Source organism: Perognathus longimembris, chromosome 14 (genome assembly GCF_023159225.1).
Source record: "Perognathus longimembris pacificus isolate PPM17 chromosome 14, ASM2315922v1, whole genome shotgun sequence".
Lineage (NCBI taxonomy): Eukaryota > Metazoa > Chordata > Mammalia > Rodentia > Heteromyidae > Perognathus > Perognathus longimembris.
In genome coordinates this window covers 46,352,488-46,372,354 of record NC_063174.1, presented here as the reverse complement: position 1 = coordinate 46,372,354, position 19,867 = coordinate 46,352,488, and the positions used below count along the sequence as shown (strand labels likewise).

At 39.1% G+C, this 19,867-nt stretch overlaps 1 protein-coding gene across 1 annotated transcript in view; it reads left to right on the top strand.

Annotated features, from left to right (window-relative positions):
- Positions 1-19,867, top strand: part of Cep128 (centrosomal protein 128) — a 273,808-nt gene that overhangs the window by 85,572 nt on the left and 168,369 nt on the right. Inside the window, exon 15 of the mRNA XM_048362214.1 lies at positions 16,378-16,728. Within this exon, the coding sequence (XP_048218171.1) occupies positions 16,378-16,728 (351 nt within the window). The remainder of the gene's footprint in view (positions 1-16,377; positions 16,729-19,867) is intronic.

The window sequence follows — 19,867 nt, the reverse complement described above, 5'->3', positions numbered from 1 at the left end:
AGCTTTTTGAGAAACCTCCATACTGTTCTCCAAAGTGGTTGTACTAATTTGCACTCCCACCAACAAGAGAGAAGGGTTCCTCTTTCCCCGCGCCCCCTCCAGCATTTGTTGTTGCCTGAGTTCGGAGTATGGGCCATTCTAACTGGAGTGAGGTGGTATCTCAGGGTTGTTTTTATTTGCATTTCCTTTACTCCCAGGGATGTTGAACATTTCCTCATATGTTTCTTTGCCATTTTTATCTCTTCTCTTCTGAAGTCTCTCTTTAGCTCCTTTGCCCATTTCCTAATTGGTTTACTGGGCTTGGGGGGGGGGCTTAGTTTTTTGAGTTCTCTGTAGATGATAAATAGTAGGCCTTTGTATGTTGCTGTGCTGGTAAAGATCCTTTCCCATATGGTTGGCTGTCTTTCTGTTTTGGTGGCTATGTCCTTAGCTGTGCAGAAACTTTTTATTTTGTAGTAGTCCCATTTGTCGAGTCTCTCCCCTATCTGTTGTGCCCCTGGGATTATATTCAGGAAGTTCCTTCCTGTGCCTATAAGTTCTAGCGTCTTTCCTACTCTGTCCTTCAGTAGTTTCAAGGATTCAGGTCTGATATTGAGGTCCTTGATCCATTTTGAGTTGATCTTGGTGCATGGTGATAGGCCTGGGTCTACTTTGAGTTTTCTGCATATGGCTGCCCAGTTCTCCCAGCACCAGTAGTTGAAGACGCTATGTTTATTCCATTGTATGTCTTTAGCTCCTTTGTCGAATATCAGCTGACTGTAAGAGTGCGGTTTTATTTCTGTTTTTGTATCTTTTTTTTTTTTTTTTGCCAGTCCTGGGGCTTGGACTCAGGGCCTGAGCACTGTCCCTGGCTTCTTTTTGCTCAAGGCTAGCACTCTGCCACTTGAGCCACAGCGTCACTTCTGGCCATTTTCTGTATATGTTGTGCTGGGGAATTGAACCCAGGGCCTCATGAATACGAGGCAGGCACTCTAGCCACTAGGCCATATGCCCAGCCGTGGTTTTATTTCTGGATCTTCAATTCTGATCCATTGGTCTTCTGGTCTGTTTTTATACCAATACCAGGCTCTTTTTGTTATGATGGCCCTATAGTAGAGCTTGAAGTCTAGTATTGTGATACCTCCTGCACTGCTTTTTTTTGCCTAGAATTGCTTTGGCTAATCTAGGTCTTTTGCTGTTCCATATGAATTTATGGATTGCTTTCTCTATTTCAGTGAAAAATGTAACTGGGATTTTGATAGGGATTGCATTGAATTTGTATAACAATTTGGGCAATACGGCCATTTTCACTATATTGATTCTGCCTACCCATGAGCATGGGAGGTCTTTCCATCACCTTGTGTCGTCTTTGATTTCCCTTATTAGATTTTTATAGTTCTCATTAAATAGGTCCGTCATGTCCTTGGTTAGGTTGATCCCTAGGTACTTTATATTTATTTTTTTGGCTACTGTAAATGGAATTGTTTTCATAATTTCCTTTTCTGCTTGTACATTGCTGGTGTACAGAAAAGCTGCTGACTTTTGTGGATTGATTTTGTATCCTGCTACTTTGCCAAAATGGTTTATTAGATGTAGGAGTTTGGGGACTGAGTTTTTTGGGTCCTTCAGATATAAGATCATGTCATCTGCGAATAGGGATAACTTGATTTCTTCCTTGCCGATGTGGATCCCTTTGATGTCCTCCTCTTGCCTTATTGCTATGGCTAGGGATTCCAGCACTATGTTGAAAAGAAGTGGGGAGAGTGGGCATCCTTGTCTTGTTCCTGAGTTTAGGGGGAATGATTTAAGTTTCTCTCCATTTAAGATGATGTTAGCAGTTGGTCTGTTGTATATGGCTTTTATTGTTTTGAGGAATGTTCCATCTATTCCTGTTCTCTGCAGAGCTTTTAATAAGTATGGATGTTGTATTTTGTCAAAGGCTTTTTGGACATCGACTGAGATAATGTGATTCTTGATTTTAGTTCTGTTTATGTGGTAAATTACATTGATTGATTTACGGATGTTGAACCATCCTTGTGACTGTGGGATGAAGCCTACTTGGTCATGATGTATAATTTTCTTGATTGGTTCCTGGATCCCGTTAGCTAATATTTTATTGAGGAGCTTTGTGTCTGTGTTCATTAGTGATATTGGTCTGTAGTTCTCTTTTTTGGGGGGTCTTTGCCTGGTTTGGGAATGAGTATGATATTAGCTTCATAGAATGAGTTTGGGATTTCTCCTTCTGTTTCTATTTCACGGAAGAGTTTGAGGAGTATTGGTATTAGCTCCTCACTAAAGGTTTTATAGAATTCGTTGGTGAATCCATCGGGGCCTGGGATTTTCTTTGTTGGAAGGTTCTTGATTACCCCCTGTATCTCACTGTAATTTATTGGTTTATTTAGTTGATTTATTTCTTCTTGGTTTAGTTTGGGCTGTTTATACTTCTCTAAGAATTGATCCATTTCTGTAAAATTATTGCTTTTTAATGAGTAGAAGTTCTGGAAATAGTTCCTTATGATTGTTTGAATATCATGTGTACTTGTTATTTTTCCGGTGGAGTCCCTGATTTTACGTATATGAGTCTCTTCTCTTCTTTTTTTTTTGTAAGTCTTGTGAGGGGTCTGTCAATTTTATTTATTTTTTCAAAGAACCAGCTTTTAGTCTTATTTATTTGTTTAATGGTCTTTCTATTTTCAATCAGATTTATCTCTTCTTTAATCTTTGTGATCTCTCTCCGCCTAGTCATTTTAGGTTCAATCATTTCTTGTTTCTCCAGTTGTTTTAGTTTCATCGTGAGGTTATTCACCTGCTCTGTTTCCATTCTTTTAATGTGAATGCTGAGGGCGATGATCTTGCCCCTCAGTACTGCCTTAGCTGTGTCCCATAGGTTTCTTTGTGATGTGTTTTCTTTGTCATTGTGGCTTATGAATTCGTTGATTTCATCTTTAATTTGGTCTGTGGCCCAAGTGTTGGATAGCAGCGTGGGGTTTAGCCTCCAAGAATGTGTATAGCCTCTGTGGTAACCATTGTTATTGAGGGTTACCTTTAATCTACTGTGGTCAGATATAATACATGGGATGATGTCAATACTTTCGTATTTGCTGAGGTTCTTTGTGTGGGCTATGACATGGTCTGTTTTGGAGTATGATCATGGGCTGCTGAGAAGAAGGTGTATTGGATCTCTGTTGGGTGGAAGATTCTGTATAGATCTGTCAGGTCCATTTGGGATATGGTGTTACTTAGGTCCTCAGCTCTCTTGTTTATCCTCTGGGTGTTGGATCTGTCTCTTGGAGAGAGTGGGGTATTAAGGTCACCCACTATGATTGTGTTTGGGTCTATCTTGTTCTGTAGTTCTGTGAGAATTTGCTTGACATATGTAGGGCCTCTTTTGTTCGGTGAGTATATATTTATCACCGTGATGTCTTGAATCTGGATTTTTCCTTGTATTAAAATGTAGTGACTGTCTTTTTGAGTTGATTTTAATGAGAAGTCCAGCTTGTCTGATATCAGGATGACTATTCCTGCCGTTTTGGTAGGTGCGTGCGTTTGCTTGGAAGATCTTGCTCCATCCTTTCATTCAGAGCCTGTTTTTATCCCTTGCTGTAAGGTGGGTCTCTTGTAGACAACAGATGGCAACTTTTTGTTTACGGATCTATTCTGCCAGTCTGCTCCTCTTTATCGGAGAGTTTATACCATTTATATTCAGAGAGATCAAGGATAAGAGTATTTTTTCTCCTTCCATTTTCTTGTTGGGCTGTTTTTTCTCTTTTTTTTTTTCCTTGTCTTTAGTGAGCTGCTCTTTCTGTTGGGCTCTGGCTATTGTAGTTTCTTTCTGTTTCTGTCTGTGTGTCCTGTACGATTTCTGTTGGGTGGGATTCCCCTCTTAGAATTCGCTGTAGGGCTGGTTTTTTATTCACATGCTCCTTTAGATCCTCATTGCTATGGAAAGATCTGGTTTTCCCCTCGAATGTGAACTCCAGCTTCGCTGGATATTTTATTCTAGGTTGGCAATTGTTTGCCTGTAGAACTTGGATGGTGTTCTTCCATTCTCTTCGCATGTGTTAGGTTTGTGTGGAGAGGTCTGCTGTTAGTTGGATCCTCTTCCCATTGTAATAAATTTCTTTCTTTGCTTTGGCTGCATTCAAAATTTGCTCTTTATTCTTGAGATCTGAAATCTTGAATATTATGTGCCTTGGCGTGGCTTTTCTGGGGTCTGGTCTGCCAGGTGTCCTATAGGCTTCGGTTACCTGGATGGGGTCCCTTGTGAGATTGGGGAAGTTTTCTGCAATAACTTTATTGAAAATATGTTGAAGCCCTCTGCTCTGGTATTCGGCTCCTTCTTCTATTCCAATTATGCGCAGATTATATCTCTTGTCTTTGTCCACTAGCTCCTAGATTAGTCTGCCCTGGAGCTTTACTGTTTCTTGGAGTGTGGTAATTTTCTGGTTCTTATCGGCTGCATCATCGTCCAAGAGAGAGATTCTGGATTCAAAATGGTCAATTCTTGGTGCTGTGGATTCAATTGCGGAGTTTATGGATGTCAGAGAGCTATTTATGGTTGCCAGATATCAGCTCTGATTGTGGAAATTTCTTCCTTTAAAGAGTTGTATTTTAAATCTATTTTTTCATGCATTTCACTTCTCAGGATGTTAAGGTCTTCTTTAACGGAGGTTTGCATTGTAGCCATTTTTGCTTCCATTTCTTTCTTGGCTTCCTGGCTGTCCTTCGAGACTTCCACTCTGAACTCCTGGAATTGTTTTCTGATTTTGTTTTGGAGGCTTTCCATCATTTCTGTTAACATAGCCTGAGTTGATTTTTTTATTCTCTATCTCCTCTTCAGTCGTGCTGCTTTTTGGAGCTGGTGAGTTGGCTTGCCCTTTGATGATATTTGTTATATTTCTTTGTGTTTTGCGCATCTGGAGATCTGTGGGTGGCTTCCCTGGTTTGGCTTTGTGCTGGTTCCTGCTGGTCCATCAGTGGGAGACTTGTCTGTGTCCTGGCTCTGGATTTGAGTTTGGCTGTTGAACCTTACTGCCCAATGGGTGATCATGACCTTCTCGATTGTTGCTGAGGTGGTCACTCTCACTTGTGCCCGCTTATGCACTCCCTCGGGGGTTTGGGCAAGAGGTCCTCCTGCTGGGGGGCTAGCACACTGGCCCTCTAGGGGGCGTGTGCGTGTGCAATGTAGTGCTTCCTTTGGGGATGAGTTGCCAGGGTTGTTGGAGGGTGCTTATGTCCTCTCGCAAATTTGTTGTGGGGGGACGGTATGCGTGGGCTCCTGCAGGATCAAGTGTCCAGGCGCGGGTTGGTGCCCGCAGACTCTGTGCCTCCACTGTGATGGGGGCATGTGTTCAGGCCCAGGTGACCCTGCTGTGCTTGTGTTGCTCACCAGCGAGCCTGGGGCTTCCACTGCCTACCAGTCCCCGGGCCCCTTCTGGGGAGGGGGAGGGGCCGGTGTGGCCAGGTTCAGGTGGCTCTGCTGGGGCTTTGTGGGGGGGGAAGCCTTGGCGCTGCTCCGCCTCTGTTAGTTCACGTGTCCTCCCAGAGGCCTTAGCGCGCCAGCTATGGAGCTGCTTTATTCCCTCAGGGTAGGGAGGGGGAGGGAGGGAGCTCTAGCTTCTTTGTAGGGTTTGGGTCTCTGCTAGAGCTGGTCTCCCGTTTGGGAGGTGGGGGCAATGGGGAACTTATTGGTCCTGGGTTGAGTGTGTGTCCCGCGCTGCTGTGGATTTTTTGGGGCTGTGGTGCTGGGGTGTGGCGATCAGTCGTTTGGTGGTGGTGGCCCTGTCTCTCCCCGTCTGCACCTCGGGTTCCCCTTCTGCTTATGTCCGATCCCAGCCGTTCGGTCCCTGCACCTCCGGTCCTTCGCTGCTGCCGTCTGTCTGGGTGGTCTTCACTCCGTCTGCAGTTGGTTTGTTGGCGCCGAGTCCCCTTTCCTAGCCTGGCCCTGTTAGGGCCAGGGTCGGCGGGTGGGGGTGGGGGGTACCCAGGAGATTTTCCGGCTCCGTGCAGGTTATAGGCTCTCCTTTTTTTGTTCTTTTTCATTTCCTGCGTTTCTCTGTTGCTTCTGGCTGCTGGGTTTGCTGGGTTCTTGATGGGGTGTTGGGTGCTGGAGTTCCCAGCTCGCTATTCAGTTGGAGCAAGTTGGGGTGCCTCCCTACTGTGGTGGCGCCATCTTTCCTTCCCTCACCACAAGATTTTAATATCCTAGTGTTAGCATGTAGTCCTTTGAGGATTAATTTTTCCCAAGCATGTATCTGCTCATGCTGTATTGGAAGCTTGAAGTGAAGTTCAGCCCCAACTTAATTTCTGGTTCTCCGAACTTCTCAGTGTCTCTCTCTCTTTTTTTTTCCAGTGTCTCTTTAGGCTTCTTGAAGTACTACTCTCCATTAATGATTACTTGTGCCTCTGTCATCTGATGGTTTTTGCCCATGCTTTGTTTTCTTTTTTTCTCCCTCCCTCTTTCTCTCCCTTTCTTCCTTCCTCCTCTCTCCCTCCATCCCTCCCTCCTCTCTGACTTCCTTATAAAAGGGCACTGTCCTCCCCCTCCACTCCCTCCCTCCCTCCCTCCCTCCCTCCCTTCCTTCCTTCCTTCCTTCCTTTCTCTCCCTCCCTCCCTCCCTGCCCCCCTTCCTCCCTCACTCTTTCTCTCTTTCTTTCTTTTGGGGTGGGCATGGGTCCCCCTGTAGTATCCTACTACCTTTCTGAAGCCTTAGGAATAGTTTAGTTTCTCTTGAACCTATTAATTTAAATCGTATTTCTGTAGCTTAGATCTACGAACCTTTCTTTCCTGCTTAACCATATTCGCCTCATCAATTCTTACACAGAGCTTTCCTCAGTGCCTGTGTAATATCCTGTATGTGGCAGGTAGTAATTAGTGAATGTCTGGCTTTATTTAAACTCAGTCTGGGGCTGGGAATGTGGCTTAGCAGTGAAACCCTGGGTTTGATTCCTCAGTACCACTTGTAACAGGAAAGGCCAGAAGTGGTGCTGTGGCCCAAGCCTTGAGCAGAAGGAAGCCAGGGACAGTGCTCAGGCCCTGAGAGTTCAAGCCCCAGGACTGGAAAAACAAACAAACTCAATCAGACGCTTATTCTGTGATTTTCCATTATTTTCAAAAAGTTTCAGAAACATATATGCACTGAAGAATGTGTCATTCCTATTTTAGTATTTCCTCCGGTCTGTGAAGGCAATGTGGCAATATAGGCTATATATTAGAGAAGCTATTAGCTCATATTCAAAATTGATAGGGAGAAGTGGAATCAATATTGGATTGGCTCTTAGTGACTTGTGTCTATTTCTTCCTCTTAGACCCATCACTGATACTCATTTCCTAGTGTCTAAGATATAGTTGTGTCTCTCATCTCAACACTGTCTCTGGGCTTTGGTAAGCCTCCAAAATGTACCATTCTTTTGGTATTTTAAGTGATCTCATGTATACTTCCATTTCTCTGAGAGGAAGATATTATTGGTTATTCATTTTATAAATAAAATTTCTTTGGCTCATAGAGGGCAAGTGCTTCCTTTGAGGACAGTGTGTGGCTGAAGCAAGATTGGAGTCAAACCTATGTGACTGCTACTCTTTCCATGTTATACCACTGTCTTTTGGGAGATGATACTAGTTGTTTTTTTCTTTTAAGGTATGTTTTGCCATAATTCTTCCTGCCTCAGTTTTCCAAATAACTAGGATTACAGGTGTGTACCACCAGACCTGGGTGGTCATTGTTTTTGTGGCTGTTTTCTTCGTATTTGCCTTTACAAGTTTCTATGCCAAATACATAAATAAGTAAAATGGTTATTTATAATACATATTAAGGGTTATTTAGAATATTTATTAATTCAGATTAACATTGGCTTATTTGGGGGAGATTTTGAATTTTGAATCTGTGTCCCTCCCTTTCTTTTTCCCTCCCTTCATTCTTATCTTTGTTGTGTCAGTTCTGGAAGTCAGAATGATGTGTATTGATGATCATTCACTGAGATGCCTAGTTTCTAGTATACCTTGAATGTCAGGTAAGACTTGCCATTTGCTAGGTGATCCTGTTGAGCTAAATAGAGTGCAACAACATCTGCTGTATCTGAATTCACAATTATAATGTCTTCTGATTGGATCATTGCTGTTATTGATATGTAGTTATCATCTTTTCCTTTTTTGACTAGTGCTGTCTTGGAGTCTACTATGTCTGATATGCTATAGATATTCCTGTGTACTCTTATTTTTCCCTTGCTGGTACATTTTTTTTTTAAATTTTCAATCTGAGCATGTCTTTGTCAGTGTGATTTGTTTCTTCTAGACAAAAACAGTTGGATCTTGATTTTTTAAAAGTCCAATTATCCATTCTCTGTACTTTAATTGGAAAGTTAAGGTAATTTACATTTAAAGTTTTCATGAAAGATTTTTTCTGATTCCTGTAGTTACACCCCCCTTCTCCACTTGATTCAAATATGGTTTCTTCTTTTCTTTCTCTTTTTTTCTCTTCATAGTTTGCTGGTTTACCGAATGGAGCTGAATTAGTTTAGTGAGTCAATTCTTTCCTTCTTTTTAGTTGTTATATAGTCCTCTCCTGAATTATATTCTATCCCACCTCTAGTATTTGTGACTGTCTTTCTTTTTCTATATAGGATCTTTTTCAGTATATTCTGCAATTCTGATGTAATAATCAAGATTGTGTTTGCATTTGTCTTGGAAAATATTTTTCCATAAATTTTAAACAATCTACTAGACATGGTAATATTTTCTGAGTTTGAAATATATTATTCAATGCTTTCTTAGCCCTGTTTTCTGCTGAGACAGTAGATGTAATCCTGATGAGTTTGCTTTTATAAGTCAGTATTGATCTTTGTTATGTACTGTTAACAGACTCCAGACTATAATATGATGGTAGAACAGTTTATTTTGAGTTGCATTGATTTAGGGTTCTTTATGATTCTTGTTTGGCTATGTAAATATTTTCTTTAGGTTTGAGAAGTTTGTTTTTGTAATTTGCTTGAATAGTTTTTCTCTGCCTTTAGATTGTATTTCAGCTCCTTCTAGTTGATGGATTCTGAGCTTTGATCTCTTGATCATGTCTCAGAGTTTTAAATTGTAGCCAAACATAATTCTGGTATTGGTGTTTAATGTATTTCCTCAATTTTGTCTTCCTTCTACTTGAACTAGTCTATTAGTGATTCTATCGTAGTTTTCATTTGACTTATCTTTTCACTTTAAACGTTTTGGGTTTTGTTTTCAGAATCTCACTCAGTTTTCTCATTTGAATTTCTCATGCTTATGCCAGCCTCACAGCCTCACATTCTGAACATTCAGATGTTTGTTTGACTCCTCTTTGAAATTACTGATCCTTGTTACAAGTTGATTTTTGAATTCTTTGGTTTTTCAATGATTTCAGTATCTCAGTTCAGTTATAGAGGAGTCGTGAGCATTTGGTGAAGTCATATTGCTCTCCCTTTTTATGTTTCTTTTGCTTTTACATGTGATTTGGGAGACATCCATCTGTTGGGACAGATGTCTTTCACTTTCATTCATTTGACTGTGTTGTTATCAGTCTTGTCAGGGCTCAATCCCTAGTGCCACTCAAGAAGAGAAAGCGAACTGCTGTGATAGCAACAACTGTCAACTGATGCTGCATGGGGGCTGCTGGCCAGGCCAGTCACGGTTCAGTTGCTAGTGTTTGTGCTGTGTTCTGTTTAGAAGCTTCCCTGCTTTGTGTACCTGGCTAAACTGTTCTTGACCCTGAGAAGTTTTAGTGCCTGTGGTCAGTTTCCCTCTTGTTTCAGATCCCTGGGTTTATGAAGTCAGAAATAGGAAATATCATAGCCTAGGGATTTCTCCCTGGTGCATAGGAAGGTGTGAGGAGCAGAGAGCCCTGGCATTGGCCCTCTCAGGGCAGAACCATGTATAGATCTGTCTGATGGTCTTAGAGGTTTTTGCTTACAGCCATCAGTAACTTACCCTGATGGGAAGATAGGGCAGCCTATTGGGCCTGGGTTCAAAGCTCTGGGTTCTGCTCATTTGCAACCACACTGTACTAGCAGGTAGGTAATGGATGCCCCTTGCCACTTTACCCCTATACACACACTCTCACACACACACACCTCACATATACACAACGTGTCTGTGTGTGTGTATATATATAATATATTTAAAATATTACTGTTGTTGTTAGTATTTTAAAGATAGGAAAAGTACTGTTGAGTGATCCAATAAGGAAAGACAGTCAGTTTAAGGCATGGTAAAGAACATATGGTTGGGATAGTGAAATTTTTGATGGTAGAAGGAAATAGCAAAGATAGGTCAACTAGTCTAGGTAGAATGGGACCTTCCTTTTTTTTTTCTTTTTTTTCTTTTTTTAAGGCTTCAGAAGACAGATTAGCCATTTGTAAATTTCAGAATGGTACAAGTAGAACATTTATCTGCTGCATCATATTTACCTCTTAAAGGATAGGATTAGTTGTTTATCTGCCTAAAGGGGAGATGGCAAAGTTCAAGGTGAGCTGTTTGGAATGACTGTGTCTGACCTGGGTAGAGGTATGTGGAAAATGTTCTGGGTGTTGATAGCTGGCTCATGATATGCCAGCTCATCAGCTGATCTACCTGTGCATTTTTCTTAGAAGACTCCATATACTGCGGAAAGAATGGAGACATTTTTGCTTTACCCAAAGTGGTAGTTTCATTGTTAAAATTCAGTGGTTGACACAGTTTAGCTAAAGACTTGAGATGTGTGCAAAAGAGTGGGTAAAGTAGAATATGGGGATTAGGTGATAGAACTCACGATTTAAAGCTAGCAAAAGAAATGAAAAGGGACTGATCCTCTTGACAATGAACAGGTATAGCATTGGAAAGAATCTATAGGAAGTGGTCAGGTAGTAGTAGTGAAAGCCATAATCCCACAAAAGGGAGGGGAAGAACTCTTGCTATAAAATAGCAGTTTTTTTTAGTTCATTAATTTTTAAAAAACAATATTGTAATGGTGATATACAGAGGGGTTATAGTTACATAAGCAAAGTAATGAATACATTTCTTGCCGAACATTATTACCCCCTCCCTTGTTTTCTTCAATTTCCCTCCCCTCCAGACTCTTCCTCCGCATTGTAAAGTTCATTTTGAACATAGTGTTTTGCGAGTATTGCTGTAGCATTTGTTCACCCTTTGTCCTTTGTCTCATCATTTTGTTACTCCCCTTCCTTTCCACAAGTCAGATAAGCATATATACAACACACAGTGACAAATCAAAAACAATGACAACTGGGGATAAAACAAAGGAAGAAAAAAGCTGATGGAAAAAAGAAATAACTTCACATAGTATATTCAAAGAAAAAAAACTCCCAAACCTCTTTTGTTTCCATATCTTGGAGTTCATTTCGATTATCATCATCTTTTTTTTATTATTGGGTTTAAGTTACTACATATTTTTCACAGTATACATTTTAACTTTCACAATGATGAAAATTGTCATTTTGCTCTACATACCTTATGAAGTGTCTATGAAGTTTAACAATAAAACCACTTTCTCCTCAGATGATATGTACATTACGTTCCTTTTGTTTAGCAACATCTATTCCTTCCTTCACTCATTCATTCCTTCCCTTTCTCACCCATGAGTTGCTTAGTTCCCTTTCATCAGTGTCCAATGTAGCCATGGTCCCCTCTGCTATATTATTATTGTTGTTATTACTTTTACTATTCTCACACACTTTCCACTCATTCTGTGTCCTCTTTTCTTTTTATTTTGGTAGCTTGAGACCTGTTTACTTTGTTCTATCTCTTTGCATTGTAATTGTAACACCTGCATATCATAGAGACCATATGCCCTTTGTCTGTCTGTTCTTGGCTTATCTCACTCAGCATAATTTGTCCTAGTTCCATCCATTTTCCAGCAAATGCCATTATTTTGTCTTTTCTAATGGCAGTGTAAAATTCCATTGTATATAGGTACCACATTTTTGAATCCATTCATCTGTAGTGGGGCATCTGGTTTGTTTCCATATCTTGGCTATTGTGAAAAGCGCAGCAATGAACATAGAGGTGCAGGTGTCCTTGTCATATCCTTGTCATATTCTTGTTGTTGAGGACAGAGATTAGCACCATCTTATATGGTGATATGGATATAGCTATTGAGCTATTGTGATCCTCTGCTAGGACTGTCCTAGACATATAGTAATTATTACAAATGAGGGAAACCATGGAGCCTCTATTTCTTTGGGTCTGGCTCACTTTACATAATACGATTTCTTCCAAGTCTTTCTATATCCTTATGAATGGGGTGATGTCATTCTTTCTGATGGAAGCATAGAATTCCATTGTGTATGTATGCCAAGTTTTCTTGATCCATTCATGTACTTAGGGGCATCTGGGTTGGTTCCATTTCTTAGTTATGGTAAGCAATGCTAAGATAGCAGTTCTTATAAAAGTATACAAATACAGTATGACTCTCAGAATAGTTAACTGAAGAGTCATGGAGTCCTCAGAATGGGGTAGTTTAGCAAAGGGTTGAGTAACCAAGGATATGGAGTAAATGCAAGGTAAGGACAAATCCATATATCTTTACCTATTAGTATGTGATGTTGGGCAAGTTCTTTTTTTTTTTTGATTGAATTGATATTTATTAGGTATTTCTATTTCTTAAAGAGGAGAGATTTATTTTATTTTATTTTTATTTTGAAAATCTCAATTGGAAAAGTGATGAGCTGGGGGAGGGGTTATAGTTACAAAGTAAGATAATTAGTATATTTGTTTTTAAACAGTGTTACCCATCCCTCATTTTCTCCTGCTTACCCCTTCCTACTCCCTCCCCTCTCCCCCCAGGTTGTAAGGTTCATATCCAATATACAGTCAAGTGAGTATCAATGTTGCATTAGTCCATCCTCTGTCCTGCTGTTTCTGTGATTCCTTTTCCCTTTCAAAGATTGAATAATCTTATATATGAGATACAAGGTACAGAAAACTAAGAGAAATGAAAAAAAAAACACCTACATACAGGACATAGTAAGAACTTCTTGTATCCATAACTTGGAGTTCATGTTGATACTCTTCATTATAATGGTCTTACGCACTTAGCATTGGGTTATTGAGATCCTCTGTTAAGACCATCATAGACACATTCTAGTTCTTACAAATGAAGAAAACTGTGCAACCTACTTTTCTTTGGGTCTGGCTTATTTTACTTAATATAATTTTTTCCAGGTCTTTCTAGTTCCTTATGAATGGGGCAATGCCATTCTTTCTGATGGAAGCACAGAACTTCACTGTGTGTATATATCATGTTTTTGATCCATTCATCTACTGAGGGGCATCCGGGTTGGTTCCACATCTTAGCTATGGCAAATAATGTTCCAATGAACATGGTTGTGGTGGTAGCTTTAGTATGGGCTTGTTTGTGATCATTTGGGTAAATGCCCAGGAGTGGGATTGCTGGGTCATACAGGAGCTTTGGTTAGTCTGTTGAGGAACCTCCACATTGCTTTCCAGAATGGTTGGACAAGTTTGCACTCCCACCAATAGTGTAGTAGTGTTTCTTGGGCAAGTTTGTGATTGCAGCAAGCATTTGATCCATCTCACAAAAGTGGGATGATAAAAGTGCTTAACATAGAATTGAATGAGAAAATTCACATGAAGCATTTGCTCAGTTCCTAAAGCAATTGCAGTGCTAAATATTTCTCAGTAGTAATAGTAGGTTTTTTTTTTTAACTTATTGGAAGCTTGTTTTTGTCACTTGGATCTTAGCTCATACATTACTTTGTGGACCCTCTGCAGTCACACTATAGAATGCAGACATCTTCCAGTAACGATGTCAAGTTTCAGGCCCTAGTACTATCTACTGTTGTAATTTAACTGTATAAGTAAATGTCTCTCCAACTAAATGGTTAGCTTCTTTTCTTTAAAGCCATGTTTGAATAATCCTTCTATAAATTAGCCAGTGGTTTATATGAATTAGCTACAATAACTCTACTACATATTTTTTTTTTTTTGCAAAACAATGCCAGGTCCACCATTGTTTTTTGATTTGAAATAAAATGATTTCTGCTTGTTAATGCAGTTGATTTCTGGACTACTAGTAAAAAATTACTAAAGAAGGGCAAAAGGTAAACCACAATCACTAGAGTTTTCTGATCTCATTTTAGAATTTTCCACACAAACAAGTGCACAGTTCTCAATTTACTGTTTTGTTTGGGTGAACAAAGGATTGTGAGTCATCTCCTCAAGGCTATAGTGCATTTAGCAACTGAGCAAAGGCAGATCTGTTGCTCAGAAAATGAGCCTTGTTTCTGAGACCTTAATGTTTGTATAAATATTTTTTTTGCTATAGTGTCAAATCATTATATTTGACTACTTATGTAACTAATCATGGCTAATGGAATTGAGGTTTAAAAATTCTCCTGTAGAGACTACAAGAACTTTCTAAACTTTTTTCATCTTATTGTCCTTGCCTTAGTACGGTGTAGATAATTTTCATTGTTTATCCCACTCACAACATCATCTTTTCCTTTGGAGTCCATTTTTATTTGTACTCATGACCTTTTTATGTTACTTCTGTCGTCCCTAATTATTATATGGAAGGAGAGCTTATGTGACACCTTATAAACTCTGAATTTGTCACTTTCTTACAAGGCTTTGTAAGAGTGGTCAATGACTAAAACATTCTTTTACTTGTAGAAAAGCAATAACCTCTTGTTTGATGTAGGGTAATTTCAAACATAACGATCACTCTTTGGAAAAATTGGATTCTAAATCCCTCCCCTCCCCTCCCTCCCTCCCTCCCTCCCTCCCTCCCTCCCTCCCTCCTTCCCTCCCTCCTTCCCTCCCTCCCTCCCTCTCTTTTCCCTGTTCCCATTCTTCTTTTCATTTTCTCCCTCCCTCCCTCCCTTTTCCTCCTCCTCTCCCTCTTCCCTTCCTTCCTCTTTCTTTTGCTCTTTATTTCTTTCCTCCCCCTTTGCCTTCTTCCTTTCCCTTTCTTCCTTTTCCTTCCTTCCCCCCTCCCCTCTCCCTCCCTTCCTTCCTTCCTCCCTCCCTCCCTCCCTCCCTTCCTCCCTCCCTCCCTCCCTCCCTGCCTTGTTTATTTTTTTCCCTTCAGTATTAATGATTGAACTCAGGGCTCCATACTTGTTTTTATTTATTTATTTTTTGCCATTCCGGGGCCTTGGACTCAGGGCCTGAGCACTGTCTCTGGCTTCTCTTTGCTCAAGGCTAGCACTCTGCCACTTGAGCCACATCGCCACGTCTGGCCATTTTCTATATATGTGGTGCTGGGGAATTGAACCCAGGGCTTCATGTATACGAATCAAGCACTCTTGCCACTAGGCCATATTCCCAGCCCCAGGGCTCCATACTTGTTAGGCTGGATCTATACCATATGAAGTATACCCCACCCCTCAGTCCTTTTCAGCTTGTTATCTTTCAAGTAGGGCCTCACTTTTTGCCTCTGCTGCCCTGGTCTGTGATCCCTCTGTATGCACTTCCTTTCTACTTGACAGGCTGAATTTTTTTTTTTTTTTTTTTTTTTTGCCTGACTGGCTTCATACTTGGATCTTCCAGACTTTGGCCTACTACATGGCAAGGATCACTTGTGTGAGCCATCATGTCCTATATATGTGTGTGTATATATATATGTGTATATGTATATATATATATATATATATATACTGCCCAACTATATAATATGTAAATATATGTGTGTACATATATTTAAATATAGAGTCTTACTGATTTTGTCAGGACTGACTACAGTTCATGATTCTACTGTTGTTGACTCCTGGGGAGCTAAGATTATGGTCCATCATTGCCTGGTTATGAACCACAGTAGTTACTTTCAATTTGAGATGAGAGTTTCAACATCATCTTAGCATTATCTTTTGTATATTATAATGTTAAATTATGCAACATTATATAAGTATAGCTTCTAAATATCCTAACTATGAACACTTACCTGGGAATCCTTCAGATGAACTTCGAAATATTGTACTGTACTGATTTATCAATGCTCATGTTGTATTACTGATTTTAATTATAATAAGATTTTATGTAAGCTGTTCCATGATGCCTTTACTGGTTTTCTAATACTCTGACACATTTTAAATCACTGACATTTCTTCTGTTGAACAAAGCACCAAAGTTTTTACTGGAATAACACATTATTATTCTTTACAGTTTCTTGTATTTTTAGCGACAGACAGATTATACATATTTTTCTTTTTGGATATAGTCTAAAGGGGTAATATTTCTTTAAAATTATTTTCAACTAATTTGATTATTAAATTCAAAGACTCATTTTGTAGATTGATTGCTAGTGAAATTTAATATTGATAGCTTTCCATTTCAATGACATTAGTGATTCTTGTTTTTTGATGTATCACACATCTAATTTTGACAAGAATTTACTTTTTAATGTCTTCTTCTTTTATTCCTAGGATTTAGCATGCGAATTGGAGAGCAGGGAAAAACAACAGATGCAGATGTTGGATCGACTTAAGGAGATCCAGAATCACTTTGAGACATGTGAGGCTGAGCGTAAGCATGCTGACCTCCAGATCTCAGAGCTGACTCACCACGCTGAGGATGCAACCAAGCAGGCCGAGCAGTACCTCAGCGAGTGCCAGCAGGCAGAGGCCCTGAGAGAGGAGGCAGAGAAGAGGAGAGAAGACCTGAAAATTAAAGCTCAAGAAGCCATTAGGCAGTGGAAGCTTAAGTATAAGAAGGCAGAGCGAGCCTTGGAGAAACAATCTGAAACTCTTGATCAACTGACTGATAAGAATAATCAGGTATAAAAGACAGATTCCTAAGGATTTTTTTTTTTGCTTACATGAATCATTGATGTATCCATTTTTCAATAAACATTTGTGTGCAATGATGTGCATACAATCTATCAATAGTATATCATTTAGATAAGGTCCTTTATATCTTTACTTTTCACAGTGAGAGTGATTTAAATTTTTTTGTTGTTGCTATTTTTTTCACTTTTTTCAAAACTTTGTGTGAAGTGTGTGCGCACGCACATGTGTTTGTGTGTGTGTGCACGAGTGTGCGTGTCGGTCTTGGGTCTGGAATTTGGCCTGTGCACTTCCCATGCCTTCTCTGAGCTTTTTGTTTGCCCCAGGGTAGTGCCCTACCACTTGAGCCACCGCTTCACATTTGGCTTCTTGGTGGTTAATTGGAGAATCTCATGGACTTGCCTCCCTGGGCTGGCTTTGAACTATGATCCTCAGATCTCAAACTCCTGAATAGCTAGGATTACAGGTGTGAGCCGATGGTTCATGGCATCAAATCCTTTTAAATTTCTTGGCATTTTGTGATTTGGAGACTTACCTTCTACCTCAGTTTAATTTTCATTTTTCCAAATTGGATTTTAATTTTTTTAAATAGTACTCAAATGGAAGAAAGTCACTACATCTTCCTAAAAATCATATGACTTTTCTCCCAGGGCATGCATTTTAAATCTCATTTATTTGTACATTTCAACTTAGGAATTTGTGAGACATTTAAAAAATGCAAGTTATCCCTGGGCTGTTTTCTGGCAGCAAAGGCTTAGTTAAGTGACTGACATTGACACTCTCACTAGCTATGTTAACAGGTCATAAGTCCCTTCTTGACTCTGCTTTTATGGCCTGTGATAACAACACAAAACATCTTTGTATTAATTTCACAGTTCCTTTCCTCTTGTGTGGTTAGTTACTTTAAAGGATTTGATGTTTTCCACTTGATGCAAAACTGTTATATTTGAGTTGAATTAAATCCAGATGTTTATAAGATAATAAGCAGCAAGTTCATGATTGAGTTTTATCCCTGTTTAGTGTTGGTTTATCATTTGTGCTTTGCCATTTGTCACTCACTGTCAAGATTGCAACACCTTCCAGAAGAATCATCATTTGGATGAGTTGACTTTCAAAAGAAAAAGTAGGATAATTATATTTCTGAAATCAGTTGACGGTATTTAAGAGTGACAGATGCTCACTTCAGAGGATATGTCATGGAAAAGATGCTGTACCTTTTATGTATGAATTTCTCAGACCTAGAGAGGATGAAGGTAGTGATCACTTTGCCCACAGTGTTGAGGGCTTTTCATTTAAACCCACCTGACACATTCTGAGTGGCTGGCTGCCCTGAAATAAAGAAGTTCTAGGCTTTCAGACTTGATTCTGAACTGAGGTAGTCCAAGGTAATTGCTCTACCTTCATTATTCTGTTGTCAGCCCAGTCTGGAAACTGGCACAATCAGTCCAAAGTAGGGGGGGTTATAAGAAGAGAGGTTGAGAATCATCTGGAGATTTTATTTAATTAGAGGAAATTTAGAAAGGTCTATGTCATTAGGCAGTATCCCAATTTGTAGCATGGTGTTGCAAGAGTTTTGGATTGAGTTTTTAGAGTATTAGAAATTGTTAAACAATCATTTCCTCAAATACTTCTGACATAATTATTTTTATCATTTAGCATTGCTAATGATAAGCAAAGAAGTAGTTTTAAAGTGATTGCCATAGTTAGGATAGTATCATAATTATCACAGCAGGCATTGTAATTTCTCCTTTAAAAGCCTTAAAAATTAATGCAGCATGTTGTAGTTTAGAACAGTGGTTAATCAAGGAAGAAAGAATAAGACATGTTTCATCAAAAATTCAAGTGTCCAGTAAATCTGTGATGTAGAAATACATGTCAAATAATTTTGGAAGGAAATAGTTATTAACCATCCTATTGAATATCACCTGTAAGGAATATTTAATTCTTTAAAAAATTCACGAAGCCATCTTTTTTTTAAAAAAAATTTATTATCCAACTGATATACCGAGAGGTTACAGTTTCATATGGTAGGCATTGGATACATTTCTTGTACTCTTTGTTACCTCGTCCCTCATTCCCCCCTTCCCCCTCCCACTCCCCCTTCCTCCCGCCTCCATGAATTGTTCAGTTCATTTACACCAAACAGTTTTGCAAGTATTGCTTTTGTAATTGTTCATCTTTTTTAACCTGTGTCTCTTGATTGTGGTATTCTCTTTTAATTTCCTAGTTCTAATACCAGTATACATGGTTTCCAATATACTCAGATAAGATACAGCGATAGTGTAGGTACAACCACAGGAAGTGGATACAAGAAGATCATCAATAATAGAAGCTACACTTACACATAGCACGTTGAAAGTAGTTACAGCAGTGATATAACAATCGTTTCCATAACATGGAGTTCATTTCACTTAGCATCATCTTATGTGTTCATAAGGGTATAGCTATTGGGCTCTTCACAAAGCCATCTTATTGCATAAATAATACCATTGGTCTTTTTTTTTGGTTTTGGCTCATTACTTCCAAAAACTGACTCTAAAGAATATTTGGACATATACATTAAAATGAAAATGATATTCATTTATAAATATAGCATCTTGTAGTTTAAGGGATGAGTTAATTATTAAATAATTGTGTTACCTGAACTAAACATAAAATGAAGTATACTTTATGATTAGATGATTCAGTCTTCATATTTGCAAAATGATTTTGTGCCTGTATTTATCTGTAGTCATAATTTATTTTCTGCTTTAATATTTGAAGCTTAAAAATGTTAGAATCCTAAATTCTTTTATTGTCTTAAAATTGTTTTTAAACAGTCTTACTTGCTTCATATAGCACTAGAATCTAGTGAGATGTTATAAAACTACGCTGTTAATAAGGAATATGTAAGACTAAACAAATAGCATGTAATTACAGAAAAATCCACAAATATTTTCTTTCCTTAAAGAACAATGATATGGATATTTATATCAGGCACCTATGCTATATTTTAGGAATATGTAGGTGAACACGTATTGAGACACCTAGAATTGTATAGATAACACAATCTACTTGTCAATTGTAATGTTTTTTTTCTCTCTCTCTCTCTTTTAAAGTATTGTTTGAAATAATTGGTTTTCTCCTGTGC